General features: G+C 38.6%; 1 protein-coding gene across 1 annotated transcript in view; it reads left to right on the top strand.

Moving 5' to 3' along the window:
* Positions 1-465: 465 nt before the first annotated feature.
* The window catches only part of LOC139441160 (proprotein convertase subtilisin/kexin type 4-like), an 86,813-nt gene continuing 66,838 nt past the window's right edge, over positions 466-20,440 (top strand). The window contains exon 1 of the mRNA XM_071225448.1: positions 466-979. Coding sequence (XP_071081549.1) covers positions 782-979 — 198 coding nt within the window. The 5' untranslated portion in view covers positions 466-781. The remainder of the gene's footprint in view (positions 980-20,440) is intronic.

Genomic DNA, 20,440 nt, shown 5'->3' with positions numbered 1-20,440 from the left:
GATAATACACGACTCTTCAGTCAGAGGAGTTATTTCATGACGGGGCTCGGAAAATACATCAAAGAATATCAGCACCATTGCCCTTATTCCTTTATGTATGATCGTCTGCTTTATACAAATCAGAGACTAATATATATATATATATATGTACGTCTCCACGCGAATGCAAAAATATAATCATGCACATATCATGAATGATGGTGTTATCACGAATCTCACTCTTGGCGAAATATTTCCACCCTTTGTCATGGACTTGGAGATACATGTTTTATGTTGGCATAAACTGAATATGCAAATGTGAAAATAGTATTGTGAATACGTTATAAAAATGTTGAAAAATACATATAGTGAATGGTGAGATTCGAACTCACTCACACAACTATTGAGTTTTGTATCGAGCAAATATTATGTGCAGCGCATCAGTAGCGTCCCTTGAAAACACAATAGAGGGCGCTGGAAATTCATGTGAGTGAATATACTTCCTGTCTCCGAAAGTCCAAGTTGACGTGTTCTGTTGACTTGCAAATCGCTAGAAGGTCCGGGATAATTTCGTATTGATTTAAGTATGTAATTGCGGCCTGGTTCAATATTTACTCGAATCACCTCAATACCGGTGGATAATAACGGGTTCAAGTTATATACACTTTCCCATTTTATCATCTTGAGCTGTCAGATTGCGTGTGGGTCTTGCCTTATCCGTTACGCAAAGTGTGTTTTCTAATTGGCGTCACATTTAGGCGTTGGTGTCGTGGTAAGACGGTCTAGCAGAACAACTGTCCAGATGTTGAACATCTTAAGGGCCGTTGGAAGATGCCTGTATGGGAATGTGTATGTGTGGTGTATGGTGACACTGCTACTAGCAGATTTGGGTTGGGCGGAGGATAACGTCTACATTCATCATATAGCTGTCAACATAGAAGGGGGGCACGAGACCGCTGACAGAGTAGCAAGATCAACAGGACTGATTAATAAAGGCCAGGTAAGTTGAAAACTTTCATTTATCAAATAATTATTTTTAACTAAAGACGTCCGTTTTAATGACTTTTTTTGTATGTTGTCTTCATGTTTACAGTGAGTGAGTGAGTATGGTTTTACGCCGCTTTTAGCAATATTCCAGCAATATCACGGCGGGGGACACCAGAAATGGGCTTCACACATTGTACCCATGTCTGGAATCGAACCCGGGTCTTCGGCGTGACGAGCGAATGCTTTAACCACTAGGCTACCCGACCGCCACTCATGTTTACAGAGTTTAGACTATATCCTGGTTCACAGTATTAGTTCTTTTTTGACAGTAGGCCTATAGATACTACAATGAAAGTCCGTACACACAGCACAAGTACAATTCAAAACATTTTATTTTGACTTGCCTGTGTGGGATGTCACTGAATTAATATACAAATGATATGAAATTGTAAAACTCACAAACCTGTGTTCTTCATTCTGGTTATTCAAATTTACAAGGTCGATATTGAGCAGGAATTATTCAACAATAATGTTTTTTCCTATGAATGTTTTTTGTGTGTTATATTTGATTGTTAATCCATATTTCAGAAAAAAATTTTGGAAACATAAATGATGAAAACAATTCATGTTTGGTGCGTGCATTGAAAACACCAGAATGTCAAATTAACCTTACACCGTGTTGTATATCCTCACGTAGTGTGTTTTTGAGTCCTTTAGAAGTACCATATTTGATGTAATAAGCGCATCGCTCTAATAAGCGGTCGGGTAGCCTAGTGGTTAAATCGTTCACTCGTCACGCTGATGACCCGGGTTCGATTCCCAACATGGGTACAATGTGTGAAGCCCATTTCTGGTGTCCCCCGCCGTGATATTGCTGGAATATTGCTAAAAGCGGCGTAAAACCTCACTCACCCATTCACTCACTCACTCATACAGGCACCACCCTGGTTTGACCAGCTCACCTGTACATAGAATAGATGTATTGGTAATAGCAGTGTAACTGTTTCAAAAATGGGAATCCCTTGGGTCAGTTGACAAGTGAAACTGTGTTATCATAATTATGGATAGTGCTGTCGATGCGATGAACCAGTTATGATCCAATAAATATGAAAATGAAGTCACCTAGAACATGTAGAAGGTACTCCTTTTAGTAGGCTCCATACATCAGCTCCATTTACTTGCTACAAATCAATTGGCATTATATCATATATTGGGGCAGTTCACTCAGACATATCATGCATATCCCTATGTGGACTCTAAGGCTACTATAGTGAATAGCAGTGTGTCCTAAATGTCCATTATTTTAAGCATGACGTTTTACGATAAAAAGATCATTGCCCTTGTTTGTTTCCTTATGGTAATTATTAGGGCTGAGAGGGGTAACTCTGTCACCTGGGTTGGGTGGGTTCTGAGTAGTGGTGATGCATCGGTGGATCGCGATATTTTACTTACCGATACAAGTATCGATCAAAGTCACACACTAAGTGAAAAATATTGATTCATACCTTAAATGTTTACTTTAATGCCTGTTACACCATACACTAATTAGTGGTGAAAATTAGGGCTGTTACAATTCACTCGCATATTCGGTGAATCGAACCGTATCCATTCATGAATTGAATTTGTTATTCGTGGCCACTGGAATCGATATTTATGAATATGCAGTCATGTGCATTCACATACCCTGTACCTAAAAATATCCATAAGAACATATTATTTGCATAGATTTCGTCAAAGATAACACTCATATAATATGTAATTTGACAGTTTGTGATCACTGGTCATTGTTGCATTGGAGCAGGTACTAGTTCCTGGATAAGTGCAGTATATATAAATGTATATAATATTGATAGTTAACAAACAATGTCAAATAATTTTTGTTATCGTTTCACTGAATATAACAAATAATACATCAGCTGCTGACTTGTTATTGTATTTGTGAATTAATATTTGTATTCGTTACCCTATATTCATGATATCAATCATTTTCACCTCAAAGTGTTTTCGTTGCAGCCCTAGCGAAAATTAGTAGTGAAAAAGTAAACGTTTTCATCCATTGTGCCATACTTGACACTGCCAACTGTAAATCATCTGTGTGCCAAGTATTTGACTATCCTGTCTATGAAAAACATGGCTTACCCACCCCAGATAAGAGCACATACAAGTATTGTAATATGTATCGGATCGTGAACAAAGTATCGTGATATGTATCAGATCGCAAAGTTGGTGTATCGTCCCAGCCCTAGTTCTGAGTAGGACCTGGGTACCCACAGGACTTCCCAGACCCGTGGTTAGTCACATGATATATATGTTGTATAATGTTATGTGAAAATAAACAAGACTTTTCCATGGTTACACAACAAGATGAAGTCGCTAAAGAAGTTTGCATGATGTCTTTCTTGCTGACTTTTAAGGACGTCTGTGTAGGCATGATTAGAATGTTTTATCTATGTATCAAAGTAGTTCCCGAGTGCTCTGGTAAAACAATTCCCAAATCACATTTTGTACCCAAGATATTTTGTTGGCATACTCATCATTTCATCAATCACGCATTATAACTCATATGGAGATATTTATACTCTTGGCATTTACTGAATTTGTACCCCTGAAATGATAAGCCAGACATATGTGTAAAAATGTTTTCATTGTAACTTGTACCTACCTTAGGCCAACCTGAATATAACAGGTAACCAATAGTACTTCAAAGAATTTTTATGCTATATTGAAATATTCTGAAGATAGTATATCTGAAACTATTATCAACGCGTGGCGGTCTGACGTTGATTAATGAACAATTTGCATACTCGTATATGCAAGGGGCCGACGTATGGTTCCTGTAGGAGGTGACAATTTGGAGACGATGGCTTGCGGTTTATACAGTTTTACTTTATACATGTAGATATAAACATACAGAAGACACTATGTGCCAGGTCAGCACATGGTGGTAGTGGTTGGTGTCTAGGTGCCCCGGAGCACCCAGCCTAACCCTAGCTAGGCTAAGGGTAAGACCTTTCCTTTTCTTTTCTCCTCTTTGGACCAAGGCTTATATAGCCAAGGTCACCTGACATTTATTAAGTAATAAATATAAATGTAAACAGTAAATCATCAGTGACATACTTGCACATCCTGTTCAGGATGTCAGATGGTCGATGTACACAAAAATGGGGATTAACAAATAGGATTAGCATCTTATAAATAACAGCAATTAAATGTTTCAAGGCATATAGATGTCATGGCTCCAGGGTAATGAGCCTTTGCAATCAAATGTTCTTCAGACAATGGGTGTCGTAAATCAGTCGCTATGACACTATACTCATGATATTTTAACCAGGAATATCATATTTTATTGTCATGTTATTTTAGTTTCTGCTTTCATATTTAAAAGAGAAGTGATCACAAGATTTTCTCGTGTTTTTGCTTTTTCAAGTGCGAAAACAATTTATTGACATAAAATAACCACATTTTCTTTGCTTTGGAAGAAAACAAATCAAAACAGCATGTCTGCCTGTATAATGTGCAATCCCGCTTCACAGCTGTATTTTGTTTAAAAACATGCACATTATTTATACACAAGAAAAGCGTAATTACAGTACCAGTATTTATTTGTGACCTGGATGTGATCAATTTACTCTGAATACAGAAAGTATGCTTCTACGTGATATCAGGATGTCAAAGTTCATTATGTGGAAAACAGAATTGTTATAGTGTTTTTGTTCATCTGGTGGACTGACATTGTTATATTATTATTAGAGATGACTAATGAGGCAAGTAATTTCTTTAACTGTATGCTTAGTTAATTGTGAACAGTTTGAACCTGCAAATACTATAACAGCATTTGACAAACTAAATGGAATTCTTAAAGCTGTTGTACAATGGATACCCGGGTCGGGTTTGGTAATAGGGCGTCCAGAACCTGGGTAGGTAATTTGTATTCTAGTAACCCTTGTAAATATATGTCAGGAATACATAATATGTATTCTGTTTATTCCAAATATTTGATATTTACGTAAGGAAAACATACTCATCTAATCCGAATCTGATCCGATTTGTATCTTCTGCATGGAAAAACGACCGAATTTGTCCAGACATTGATTTGTTAAAAACGGGTCGCATTCGTCAAGATCTAGACACAATCTGGACTCAATCGACATGAAACGGCTATGAACAATTCATGTCTGTTCATTGCGACAGCGTCCCGACCCACAGGACACTGTTCAGACAACACAGGACACTGCTACGATTTTGATCCGATACAGCAGAATCTGTCACTACATAGTCATGATTGTAATCTGAATAGACAAAATCGGCTGAGTTTCCTGAAAGTTACGGGAGGCACCAAACTGTCGGGAGTGCTGAGCCAACAACCCTGGACCTTTCCCGATCTGTAGGACTCTGTTACGAACATATACAACTGCGTTCAGACAATGATAGGACATTCAAGATCTTTGAGCATAGTAATCCGTGTCGTAGCACTGTCTGATCTCAAACGGGAGCCATAATCGGCACTGTGTGGAATCGGCTGAAGCTAACACATCGTGATACAATCTGATCAAAGCATGATTAGACCCAGCTCACTCACGTATACTACCTACACAGACTATACGATCCGGGTACAGTTACGTCAACTCCCTGTGAAGATCCAGGGCCCCGTTCCACAAAGCCATCTTAGCACTAAGGTGATCGTAACTCCCATACTTTAGCACTGGCTTAAGATTGTCGTAGCGCTAAGATCACTTTGTGGAACGGTGGCCCAGTAAGAACTGTTCTGCAACTTTTGCTTGTCGTAAGCGGCAATTGACATGACTGGGTGGTTTGGGGCATTGACCGATATCAGTGGGGTATTTTTGCAGATTGCCCGATGGGAGGGGGTTGAGGGGAGTCCTAAAAACACACATGTTTTAAATATTTGAATATGTTTGAAACAGTGTTAGAAATTGACACTAGTCGTATAGTCCTTGCCAAACTGCCCAGTAGTTAAGGTATCATAAGGACTAGCAGAAATTTGGCCTTTTTAAGGGCTTAATGCCATATGTTATCATTATAAGGACTTGTGGACTAAAACTGTTTCTATTGCTGTGTTTGTGTGACCAACCTATTTATTGATTGAGAGTTGGACTTTGGCGAACAAAGATAGACAATTCTTCAACTTTATAACTTTATTTAGTCACTATATGGCTGAAATATTGCTGATGTGACTTTAAATTTTAACTCTCACTCACTCGCTCTTTCTTCAATCTGCGGACCATTCAGAAATTGTTTCTTTGATTCCTAATACATGTAGTAATTCTAGCTGCATTGAGTATGCTGTGAAGCAGATTGCTGATCATGCTGATGACAAAACGAGTACTGAACATTGAAACCGGCACTGTGATTCCGTACAGTGATAGTGTCAACAGTCTTTCAAAATAAATGGGGGTCCTAGGGGTCTGCTCCCATATGGTATTTGAGGCCATGAATATTAACAGTTAGGCAACGACAAGAACCCCTTGACTTACATGCAGTGTTCGAAAGACACATCGGCCTGAAGGCCCAACAGTTTTGTTCTCAGGCTGATAGTTTGAAATTTCAGCAGGCCCTTATTTTGAGTTGGTTGGTTGGTTGGTTTGTCGTTTAACGCCACACCCAGTAATATTCCAGCTATGTGACGGCGGTCTGTAAATAATCGAGTCTGGACCAGACAATCCAGTGATTGACATCATCAGCATCAATCCACGCAATTGGGACTGATGACGTGCATCAACCAAGTCAACGAGCCTGACCACCCGATCCCGTTAGTCGCCTTTTACGACAAGCATGGGTAGCTGAAGACCTATTCTACCCTGGAATCCCTTATTTTGAGCTGTAAACATGGTAAGAGAATCATAACACTGATGTTAATTGGTGAAACTGGGTCCAGCTTCAAAGTACTCTGCTCGTTAACTCTTTCAACACTGCAGGCCATTCATCACTTTTCACAAAGTCAGAAAATATGTATTTCATTTTAATGAATCAAGTTTCATCAATAGATTTATAATTATGAACTATTTACTGCAATGTTATCGAGCATGTCAAAGAGCAATATATAAAGGTTTCAAGCAAATCATCAATAAATTATAGTAATAAATAAAATTTTAAAAAATATTTCAACATATTGTCAAATTTATATCTAAGTTACTCTTTCCATCTCTTCATGCGATCCTGTAATGTATTTCAAACGACATGTCAGCATTTGTCACCTCAATCTTTAGGCTTGGACATTATTATATGCATGAGAAATCTTAGTCACAGGTCGTAACTTTGCACGATATGTTCATGAAGTTCTATGTTTTAAACAAAGGTTGCGATTTCCTGCTTAAAACGTTAAAAATAACACAATTAAACCAAAGACTTTCATCTAAGTCTGAAACATATCACACACGAAGATGGCATCCATTGCTGTTGTTTGATTGGCTGCCTAAAATAGGTCATCTGTTTCATTTTAACTAACTACGATACTTATATGTTTAGATTATGGCAGAAGCGTTATGAGAAAGCAATTTCTATCTGATAAAATCACACTTTACAACTACGAAAATACTCCCGGGGACATTATTGATGGAATGAATCTTCTCACGTGTTATTTATTCAAAGCCTCGAAAACGGATTTATTTCCCAGTATTTTCTGAGCCAAAAGCCACTATTATCGGGAAATATGTGATGATACATCATACTTAAAATTCTTTTTATCATCGTCAGATAACTTTAACAATGAAAATAAAAAAGAATAACTTAGTGTATAGCTAGCTCTTTTATAATGTCTTAAAATTGCTGAAAATCGCCATAATTTTCGCTTCCTTCTCCTTTTCCTCACATGGACCTTATGAATGTGTAAGCTTAAGTTTTTATTAAAAACGAACCTAATGAAGTTATAAATGCATTATTAAATAATATAATTTTAACAATCATATTTATATTAATATTCTGGGCCTACAGTTTTTTAAATGCGCTGGCCCTTCAGGTTCTCAGTTTACTCTGCTGAGTTTCAGACACTGCTCACATGCTTAAATTGTGGCAACTGCCATGCCAGCAATAGTTAGACTTGCTAAATATATTCATGTGAATGCTGGGAAAATGAATCCAGCTAGGGATCGATCATCATGAGGCACATCATTGGGAGCAAGCCTGATCATTGATTTGTTTTTTTTGTTATTTTCTCATGTTTATATTTGAGATAATCCATTTAAACAGACATCACAGTAAAAAGCATTTTCAGATAAATTGTAAGCATGTTAAAATCAAAATAAGTTAAATCTTTTGCAACCTTAATTGATTTATTAATCAGCCTTGGATTTGTATTGACTTGAAATCAATTAATCAGAACACCGATATGTGAAGCTTAGGCATATTGCATTATGTCACTAACAAGACCACTGCTGTAACAAATCCATAAAGGTGTAGGTGATAGACGTCACAGTCTGTGTCATGTTAATAGTGTAATGGTATTTATTCAGATGCGGGTGGCATTGTCATTTATCGATAATAACACCCAAATCAACGACACAGATTGTGAAAACATAGGCCTGATGTTCCACTCCACAGTTAAACAGTTTCCTTGTCTGAGGTGTCACCTCCCAATGATGTGTGAGGTGTGGAGATGTTGTTTGTGGGGTCTGTGCAGTGATGGTGACAGCTGGAGTTCCTGCATGTCCTCCATTTGTTGCTCCCTCCCTTGCGGCAGTGTTGTCACCTAGTGACGTATGACCGTCACATCACTGTCAGACACAGACATCAAAGTCACGGTGATCTGCCTTACACAAAGCTCACGCATAACCAGGATAATTGTGTTTTGAGCTTTTGATTCTAAGCAGTGATAAAAATACCCGGGGTTTTACTCCAGACATTGCGACAGTAGCTGACAGTGACTCCATGCTGAATCCTCAATATTATTATTGTGCTTATTGTTATGATTAGGATTCATGATGATGATGATTAATGGTAAAATAATGACGATAATGATGTTCAAATAATAATGATAATTGTGATAATAATATGCATACTATTATTTTGTGTTTTGAGAGAGTGCCATATTAACTCATATATGGACTAATGGAATGCCTGACCATTGGCCTGTGTCTTCAGACAAGTCGTCTGAATATCTGCCCAGAGGACACTGGGAAGGGTGAATGGATTATGAACATGTTACAACAGCCGTCACCTGAAGGTCCACAGAGTACACTGGGAGATGTTCATGTCTTGTAATTTGAATGTAAATCAAAGGAATTTATCGTGCATGTCTCATTACGTGTTTGCCTGGAGGACTGTGTCATGTTACGTTGAGGTGTAGCTTGTCACCTTATATGAGTATCATTAAACATATAATCTGTGAAACGTGTTACCTCATATGCGTATCTTAAACATTTGCTCCAACCATGGTACTGATTTGGTACATATCTTCATTTACATGGAAAATGTGGTCCTAATACATTCACACACTGTTGTGTCGAACTTCGATGAGTCAAATGTCTGTGTGTCTTGAAGTAAAAACTTCAAAAATTTCATCTTTTGTCATCATTTTCGGTTGAGTCAAACCTTGCACAACTGGAAGTATTTATGTAGGTCTCTTCCAGTTAGATACAACAGACAATGTTTGATTGTATTTACTGGAGATGGATGTCTGTGGCAGCTGCTATGCATACACAACCTTTGTACATGTAGCTTGGCTGCTTGTGAGGCTGTTCTAGGTATAAACAGTGATCATGATTATGGAATAGTTATTGCGTATTACATTGTATAGTTGACAGGTATCTGGTCACTGATGTCCTAACAGATGTCTGGGAGGTGTTTGGGACAGTGAGGTGTCGTACTTGTGCTCCACTTTATGACCTCTAGGATTGGTCCCTGAAAGAGAAATATTTGTCTTATATCACTGTTGGAGAAGTTGCTGATCATGCTAATCGGGAGAAGCCATCAAAGACGGTGGGGATGGGTTCCCAGGGTTTCCGTGACTTGCTCGGAGGGGATGTTGGCTGTCTGGTGTTTCGGGGAGTTTGTTCAGGATTTGGTCCAGATAACGGATCTCCCCATCTCCTTCCCTGCAAACAGGGGAAGGGGTGCTGCTTTATCAGTGTTAGTGTATACCACTCAAAAGATGTTAAGGACCCCCCGAGTCTCTCATATTACCATAGTTAATCTACCATTCCACTTCTTGTGTGTAGTATATAACTTACAATTTTGTTAAGTTGAACAATTATTACAATTTTTGGGGTATATTATTATTTGGGGTAAGCTTATTATTCCAAATTTTTGTGTTGCTGTGTATTAAGATAGTGAAAATGAAAAATGTTGCAAGTGTTTGACCATTTGACCTATTCTAACCTACTTTGGCTGTTTATCATATAGAATCCAGCAGAGATTTACCAAAGTGGTGTTGACATTAGGGGGCTCTGGGGTCTGTTATTTTTTGCAATAACTATTCATCTACCATGTTAAGTATGGTTGACAGACATTCTTTACCTTTAGCATGATTAGTATTAACATTACATTAATATCAAGGATCATTCAACTTTAATACTTAATTTGGACACAAAAAAGTGATTCCGATTTTCTAACTTTCACCTCACCATCATTTTTGTGGATGTGACCTTCTTCGGAAGTTGATCAAAGCAAATACTTGATGATATCTAGTTGATGATGTTTACTGTCCTGTAAGGATGTGAAACTGCATGTGTTATGGAGATCCAGTTGGATGCTGAGGACTAAAATGCACCACTGGCATGGTTCTGCAATCTGTCAAGGTCAAACCGATATCAATATCATAGTTATCAATGCAATACAGTTTTCAATATCATCCAATTTGAAAATGGAAGTGAAATGAAAATGGCTGGTTGAAGTTTGTGAGTGCAGCTTACTTTTTTGTTTGGTTTATTGTTTAGTGTCGCACTCAGCAATAGTCTGGCTATATGACAGCGGTCTGGACCAGACAATCCACTGATTGACATCATGAGCATCAATGTAGGCATCTGGGATACGATGACATGCATCAACCAAGTCAGCGACCCTGACCACCTGATCCTGTTAGTCGCCTCTTACAACAAGCGTAGTCGCTTTTAGAGCATTCGTCTACCCCCCAACAAGATGGCAATGTGAACAGGACACACATACACAAAGCCTAAGGCTGTGTTGCAAGGCAAGATGTCATCATTTCACGAACAATTTGACGTTTGAATGCAACATTGTGAGAAGTTGTGAAGCAGTCTAGTATTGTAAAGCTTAACAGTGCCTGGCTGTCTGTTGTTGCCTGGAGTCAGGGCCACTCACGCAACAACAGCGCCCTCTGTCTGTATGCCTGGTGATAACAAACCGCTGTCTCCCACTGCTCAAAGTTCCTTACTTACAAATTTGTTCAAGAGTGCAGAGGCCGTGGCTAAGACGTTTACCGCCAAAAATGTTATCTCGGTGTGTAGGTGACAATGGCTCCGATCTTGCAATAGGGGCATTTATCGCGTGTGTTCGTCACTTGCCTAAGTTTGTCAGGTGTCAACAGTGAGAGGCACAGCATCGGCAACAGCTGCCGAGGGGAGACCACTCTGTAAATACCAAGATTTATATTTGTAGAGACATCATCTTTAGCACCAGAATATATTGATTCGGTTGGGGACTTACGTCAAGATCAACATGGATCATGCCTTCCAAACATTGAGATTATTCGTGACACTCAAAGGTTATACCTTAAACCTTTGAAGTCATATTCAGCTTCACGGAGATTTGCTTGCATGCTTTCATGTATCATCTGGAGATGTTGTGAAATATTTCATATTTTGTTTTCCAAACAATAGGGCTTGCTGTCGACACAGATCATACAGAACGATAATCGTTAACTTAATAGCGATCAATTATTGCTAAATATTGGTAGGTGACTTTGACCAAATACTCAAAAACAGTCCAGAGAAGTCAACATGTTTCACTCCACTAGTGAGTGGTGGCACAGTTATGCAAGGATAGCTTTGTGGACCTTTGAGATATTACAAAAACAGTTACTTTTTTGTCTTCAGCAATTGACATTATTGACAATAACAAGTCTGTTGTATTAAATGTAAACTTTATTTTATCACAATGGTTTTTATGTAAGATATTATCAATGACATTATTTTCATATCGCTAATCGCTAATATTTCTACCCATTGACAATAATTCCGCTTATCAATTTTTTTTCCATCCTACCTTACATCATCTGTTTGTTTTAGTCTTAATGATTTTGTTGGAGGAGTTTGATATTCTACGCCGCCTTCCGATGTGTGATAGTGAGGAGTAGGTGATGAAGGGGGCATAGTGGAGTGGTTGTGCCTGTAGAACACCTGCTTACGTATACGTCGTGACATCACCAGGCTTAGTATCATAGTGCATTAGTGGTTCTCTGAAATGGAAAGGAATATACTTCCTGTGGTTGAGAGTTTCATTGTGTTGGTGTCGTTGAGTGAGTGAGGTGGGTCTGAAGCTGCTTAAGACAGTACTCCAATTATATCATAGCCTATTATCTCACTATAGTTGTAACAGTGTACCATTGGTAAACAATTCAGTTTATTCAAATGCAGTCTAGGATTGCAAAATAAATATGACAATCGTGATCAGGTTAATGTGGGAGGAAAGCCTGAAGGGATCCAAACATAAGTTAACGTTCCTCATTTTGGTGTCTGTCTGTCTGTCTGTCTGTCTGAAATCAAATAATTTATTTTGGTTTCGGTAGCTCAGGTTATAGTCCATAGGTTAAGACTTACTCAACTTTTGCTGGAAAGTCTCCAAAAGACACGTTCAGGCTGGTAGACAGAATTGTTTGCCGCAGACCTCAAGCGTGGTCTTGTTTTACCTTCCTGATGTAATGCAATTAGGATCTGCAAGACATGAACAGATATAATCTCCGTGTTGCCAGCCATGCAGTGTTCCTACCCCAGCTCTGATGTTTACGAATTAGAGCAGTCAACACAAAAAATTATTGTCACATTGATTTATGCCCAAACTGCAACATGATACCACTAGAGGATTGCTTGTGCTGTGTGGGAATGCTTGGAGAAATCTAGCGGCGGGAGACACACATAGCCTGCTTTGAAGGCTTTCAGCCTGCTTAGCTGTCATTATGAAAATGCTCAGCTTACATGGGAAATTGTTTAATGAACAAACTTGAGCAATGGTTGGCATTGTTTGTTATCAGAAGAGATTGATTCTATTGATCTGGCTTTTCATTATCATGATTATCAACAATTCTCTGCTAAATGGAAGAAAGTGTTTTTCTGATATAAGTGTTTTTATGTTATTTGAAGACAGCAGTGTTTCATGATAAGCAGTGTGAAATCATTATTAGCCATGTTTAGCCAATATTTCATTACATACCTGACTTTTGTTTATCCTGAGTGTCAGAATGGTATGCTGTATCAGAGTGTATCCTTTCACATATCTCCAGAACTGAAGTCAGTTGACAGTAATCATTACCCTGTGATATGGATATTGCAGTGTTATCCATCTGATCACTCACGCAGTCAGTGTGTCTGTCACCGCAAGGCCATGTATTATTGCCATGTGGAATGTGTAAACCGACCATTTTCATGATGCCATCGGTTGTTGACTAGATGGCATTCCAGGGTTGTAACTAGATGGCATGTCCACAGATTCTAACTAGATGGCACATCTATTGTTGTAACTAGATGGCACATCTATTGTTGTAACTGGATGGCACATCTATTGTTGTAACTAGATGGCACATCTATTGTTGTAACTAGATGGCACATCTATTGTTGTAACTAGATGGCACATCTATTGTTGTAACTAGATGGCATGTCCACGGATTCTAACTAGATGGCACATCTATTGTTGTTACTAGATGGCACATCTATTGTTGTAACTAGATGGCACATCTATTGTTGTAACTAGATGGCACATCTATTGCTGTAACTAGATGGCATGTCCACGGATTCTAACTAGATGGCACATCTATTGTTGTAACTCAATGGCATGTCCATGGATTCTAACTAGATGGCATATCATCATGTCAGAACTGCGTAGATCTATGCTCATGATGTCGACCACTGGATTTTCTGGTCCAGACATGGTTATTTACTGACAGCTTTGATATAACTGGAATATTGCTGAGTGAGGTTTTAAATAACAAATCAACAAACAAATGTTAGGTCAATTTGTTGTTTCTTTTTTAAAAACAGACTGTAGTTTGTTGTGTTCACATGGCTAAGAAGATGTATTAAACTGTGAAATTTTAAGTCTGGCTTCGTACCCAGCTGTTTTCTAACCAGGACATGATGCAATGAGAGGATAATGACCCTAATTTGTCTGGAACACTCCCAACTTGAAATAAGCCTGAGCTAACAGATGGATATGATTACCAGAATCTGTAACCTCACACCATCTCTGCTGGCACTCACATCCATAGCAAGCTGAGACACCAGACAAGTGCACTGTATTTACATCCAAACTGACATAATAGAGGAGAGTATATCTTAAAATTATGAGGAGTCATCCTAGGTGGCCTTTGTGGTATAGGATATATCAGGATCAGTTACTGGATATTTTCCTGTCCTTTGTCAACAGGTTATAAATAACTTCATAATATTTGACCACAATGCTTTTGAAATACTTCCAACGTGACTATAAGTTCCTCTTATGAGTGAGTGTATTCACAAATTGTGTGTATAAAATCCAGCAATATTTCTCAATATGTCGTACCAGTCTGCGACTTGAGCCACTAGTCCGAAGCCCCTGTCTATTAACATATCTGAGGTTCTAATGAGATCAGCTTGTACTTCAAGTCTTGTCCATGTACTAACACTAATAGTAATATCTACCGATAGTAATGCCAAACTACAATTTCGGGCTAACTAAGACTTACACATTTTTGGCACAGATTGTAGTACATGTATTTGCTAGCTGAAAAAATGTGACAATTTCAAGGTGCAATAATTTACTAAATATTTGCAGAACTTCATTAATATTTCGCACAAATCTTCTCATAATGAACGTGTGGGAGATTATTGTTAACCTGTAACAGGGCCATTCCTCTGTACACACTGGTTGATAAGGTATGTCCTTCCTGCATATCATTGTTTGAGATGGTCTGTGTATGACTGGGGTATGTGATCCTGGATCTGGTGGATGAACCAGCACCATTCACTTAAGTATGGATAAGATACGTTGTATATTTGCATAAAATATGCAAACTAAATCACTATGACCAAGTTAGTTTTGAGTTGCTTGTGTAGAAACATACATTTATATTTTTGAAAATGTGAACTCATCAGTTTACAAAACCCATTAGGCTGGACTGGAGAGTAAAAATATTTGAATACCCAAACAAAACTATCACTAACCAATGTGAATGATAACAGATGAGTAAATACTCAATGGCTCAAAACAATTATCTGAACCCTGGCTGAAGCTGCCGGAAGTCTCAAGACTTGACTGGTATCCAGCCAGGTACTGGTGAAGTGCGAGGTGTGGACATGGGCATTGTCTTGTTGATGTTGGACAAGAATCCCACTCCCGCAAAATTGAGAATAAAATATGCCCTCTTGTAAAACCTGTCAGTATTTGTTTGAATTCAAATTTCCTGTAACTGACAGCAGCGTCCTTCTGATTTGAATTACGCCAAACACCACAGTCATTAACAATGCTTGGGCAGAATTTGGGACCATTTAAAAGCATTTACCACCTCCTCCTGACCATAGTTTCTTTGATATCCTAAAGAACTAAAACTTGGCTTCATCAGTGACAAAAATCATGTTAGAGAAATCTTATCCCCAACCTCATTATGCACCACTCAACTCTTTACTCTGTGTGCTGCCATTATGAGCATGATGAGGGGAATCTTCTTTGGCACCTGTTTTATATATTGTGATTGCTTGAGGCAGGGTGGAATTGTCCATTCTGAAACTTCAGATGACTCTTGACCGCCTCCGTGGACTAGTGGTAGAGCGTCCGCCCAGAGAGCGGAAAGTCTGGGGTTCGATTCCCGGCCGCGTCATACCAAAAGACGTTAAAAGATGGTACTTGTTGTTACCCTGTCTGGCGCTCGGCATTAAAGGGCTAAAACAAGGACTGGTCGGCTCGGAGTCAGTATACTGTGTCTGAGTGGGATATTCATGTTAAACTGCGGCATGGTATCTCAGTGAGCTAGGACTATAAATCGGCATCTGTGCGGACTAGTACAAGCAGCCACACAAACACACACACGTACATGCACGTCGCTCTATAAGTGCAATAATCTTGGACGCGACGTTAAACCCCATTTCACCTCATCTCACCTCAGATGACCCTTGCCACACTAATATTCTTTTTCTATTGGCCCCATAAATCCCTTCGACGAATTGGTCTGATATGTCAGAATCATACATATCCTTGCCTGAATCCAATCAAACAGCAAATAGCGCTGAGTAGAGCACTTCCGTATATTCCTAATAACAACACATAGTTTATATGTATATTCTGTTGACTGGCATTAAGGAAGTTCAAAGGCAATAAAATACGTGAAACAACAACAGCTCATTGATTTGTATGCGAAGACGGTGTCTACAAACTTGAAGGCAGATGACAAGACAAAGGTTGTAGATCTGAATGTGATGAAGCCTCTCGGTGCGCATTGGGTCTTGTCGGCCTTTGACGCAGTGTTGTGTGGGTGGCATCTGTCTGCACTGCTGGTGCGTTGAATGATGCCTACTTTGACACAAGTGGGTGGTAGTACTCTTGACACCATCAGTGATAACTCACCGGATACATATTGTGTAATTTCTATTCTTTGAATGACATTGTTATATACTTGTTACAACTGCTGCTCAGTTAACTGTATTTGTGTTTACATTCAAGTTGGTATTTCCGCTATGCAAAGTGTGCAGCGAGGCCATCTTATTGTTCATAGTCATTTTGGAGTCAATCAATACAAAGTTTACTTAATGCGTGCAAAGACAACATGCATTTTTCTCATTTAATTTACGCTCACGTTAATTTTGAGATTTACAGAATGTGATGTTTTGTATTCACTGTCGTTAACTCCCTTTCCAAGAGTTGTATCGGCATTCGTTTTACTGAAATTGGTCCCTGTTCAGCAATTATTTTGTGACATGTAATCTATGTTTATTTTCCTTTCATGTAGTGGTACAGTTTCATGAGTCTCAGTGTGTTTCATTTGACTTTTAATGACCGCCATAGCAGGAGACCTCGAAAGACTTGTCTTTTCATAGTTGATAAATGTGTTCTTCTTGTGATTGAGTGCTTTAAGAGAAAGCTTAGATTGCATGTTGTGTTTTTTCTCCTGGTCTGTCAGGGTCTCCTGCGTATTAGTGTAGAAGAGGAGTTTTGATTGGCAGAGCCTGATCTACTGGGGCACTTCCTGGTGTGGGAGTTCAGTGTATACGTCAGCCGAGACATTCAAGTTTTGAAGGTGTTTGTCTTGACTGTGTGGACACTCATAGCCAGTGTGCTAATGTGTTAATTTTGGTGATATACACACTACAAAGCCGTCATAGAGAGTTATGCACATTTGATAGGACTTTACTTATTTGAGAGGGTTATGAACCATTTGAAAGGATCATACATATTTGTAAGGGTCATATACATTTGAGATTGTTATACATATTTGAGAGGATCTTACACATTTGAAAAGGTTATACACATTTGAAAGGGTTGTACACATTTGTGAGGCTCATACACATTTGAAAGGGTTATGCACATTTGAAAGGGTTATGCACAGTTGAGTGTTGGACTTGGATTCTGTGGTCATACCTCAACTAATGGCTAGAGGGCACTGGGAACCAAAGGCGCTGCTTCTTGCTGTGCAGGGTTATCTCCCTTAGCCATGTTAACCGTGCCAGCATCCACTGAGTATTTTGTTAATGTCTAAGTAATTACAATGGATTGATGCAACATTTGAATTCCAATCTGATTGCAAATACCAACAAGTTTAAACTAAGCCGAAAATAGCAATAAGCTGTAGACACATTCTTGAAGATCTGTTGGTGATTCAGTTAAAAGAAACAAATAATATATATATAAAGGAGTTTTGGTTTGTTTGATTGTTGCACTCACTGCACTGCACTCAGCTATATTACAGCTATATGACAGCAGTCTGTAGATAATTGAGTCTCGACCAGGGAATCCAGTGATTGACATCATGAGCATCGATCCATGCATTTGGGATACAATGCTATGCATCAACCAAGTCAGTGAGCCTGACCACCCGATCCCGTTAGTCGCCTCTTACGACAAGCATAGTCGCCTTTTACGTCAAGCATGTGTTACTGAAGACCTATTCTACCCCGGATCTTCACGGGTCAGGTATTTGGTACAGTGATTGGAAGACTATTGTATTGAAACTATTATTTTATCAGGATTTTTTTTACGTTTCCATGGCAACAAGATGGACTTAGGTTCTGTGAGTGTAGGGTTCATTTCTGGAGCATAACTCATAAACTGTTAAATATTCATCAAACTTTGCAGGTCTGTCAGATACATGCTGAACTGGTGCCTGTTGTTATTTAGAAATTTTAGAAATTTTTATTTTTTATGTTTCCATGGCAACAAGATGGACTTAGGTTCCAAACTCTCCTTTTTTTTACATTTTCCATGACAAGTTCCACCTCGGTTAAAAAAGGTTAGGGTTCGTTTAGGTTTAATTATGTCATAAATTCTGCAACAGGGGCGGGGGATATAGCCACGTTAGTGGCAAACTCTTGTTATTATTGATAAAATGGATGAAATTTGTAGGTTAATGCCAGAATGAACTAAACAAGAAGCAGCAGCATACGTTTATGGGCTGTCATAAAACAGGCCACTGGTTTACGAAGAGGAACGTCAGAGAACATTATAATTTATATAGGATGTCCTCACAAACAGGAAATGTGATGCCAATGACGCCGCATAACAATAAAATAGATAGCTGAAGCTCGTCATAAGATAAATGTGAGCTGCCATCAAGGAGCAGTGGCCCGCAGATTTCTGAAGATGTCCGCGGTCGTGCAACAGATCTTTAGATAAGCTTCTGGTTATTTGTGTAGTTTACCCAGGAGTTTGATGATGTTTGGCAATCCTCAATTTTTGGAGGGTATTCAAATTTTTAACCCTAGTGTTTCTTGATGTTTGGGTATTTTAATATGTTTCGTAACAATCCCTGTAAGTCATATAAAACTAAATGAATAGTAGTGGTGGGACGATGCATTGGTGGATTTTGATATTTTACTTCTCAATACAAGTATCAATCACAGTCGCACACAAAGTAAAAAATATTGATTCTGACCTTAAATGTTTGCTTTACTAACTGTTACACTAAACACTAATCAGTAGGGAAAATAAATATTTTCATCCATTGCGCCATACCTGACACTGCCAACTGTACATCGGCACACATCTGTGACACATTGGTGCAGTACTCATGAAACCAAAGATGATTGGTTGATACCCCTCCATCCACAGGGGAAAAAACATCAAAACTCACTGTGGCGTGTATTATGTGTGCCCCCTTACACAGCTGTGTTTTTTTGGGAAATGTGTTCTCTATATTCTAGGAAGTATGGTAGCTAATAAATAGTCATTGATAATAAGATCATTGGAACAACATTAATAAAGAAATAATAGTTAATATTATTTATTGTAAGTTCATTTTCTCACACACAGATGTTGTACTTGGTTCAAATAGAGAACATAATCTTCCCGCACTTGGCTAATTCATCACTTTGGAGCGCATTCATTAGATTGTGCTGCCTCTCGGTGATAAAATCTACTTTCAACGTCATAATTGAGGGATGGCCAAGGTTCGGATTTCTGCAAATTAAAGTAAACCTCGATGAGAGCAATAAAGTGGTAATAAATGTATTTCTGTACCAGCTGGAACATTGTCCCACTCATATAAAGTCTGATCACTTAAACATGATAAATATTGGTTGTTTGTCCTGTTGAGTCATTATTTGCAATCTGTCACGGAACTCCAATAATTCAGGTGAAAATTAATATTGAACCATATGAAGACGATTGGCTTCCTTTGTACAAGTACTCAGTGATCAATATATAAAACAATGTACCGCTGTATGCTCTGCCAGGCCACCTGTAAGCTTCTCTCCTCCAGGCATGGATGTATTGTAGATTCTGCACAACAACCTTGGAGATCTACATGATTTAGGCAACATCTGCAGAAAAAGATAGATAAAATACAAAAGTAAGATGAAATCTAAGTCGATGTCAGCTGAGCTGTCAGATTGAAGTATTGTACATTCATTCCCCCAATTAACCCATATATTAAACACATTTTGTTTAAAAAATGTAAGCCTGTCTTCCACATCTTCAAATCCATAATCACGAAATTATTATCATGGTTTTTTTGGCCTGATGCAGAATTTCTGTACAACTCAATCCAAGCAAATCTTTGAGAACATGGTGTATTTGTTGCGCTGTTGGCAGACAGTAGCTGTGTTTAGTCCCATTTCACAAGCAATCTGTTGCTAAGCCTCTGTGTTATGGCAATGAAGGTAGG

The sequence above is a fragment of the Haliotis cracherodii genome, unplaced genomic scaffold, assembly GCF_022045235.1.
Source record: "Haliotis cracherodii isolate W230 unplaced genomic scaffold, xgHalCrac1.p SCAF_1, whole genome shotgun sequence".
Lineage (NCBI taxonomy): Eukaryota > Metazoa > Mollusca > Gastropoda > Lepetellida > Haliotidae > Haliotis > Haliotis cracherodii.
The sequence above is the reverse complement of the archived record's forward strand: the minus strand, read 5'-3'. Positions and strand labels throughout refer to the sequence as shown.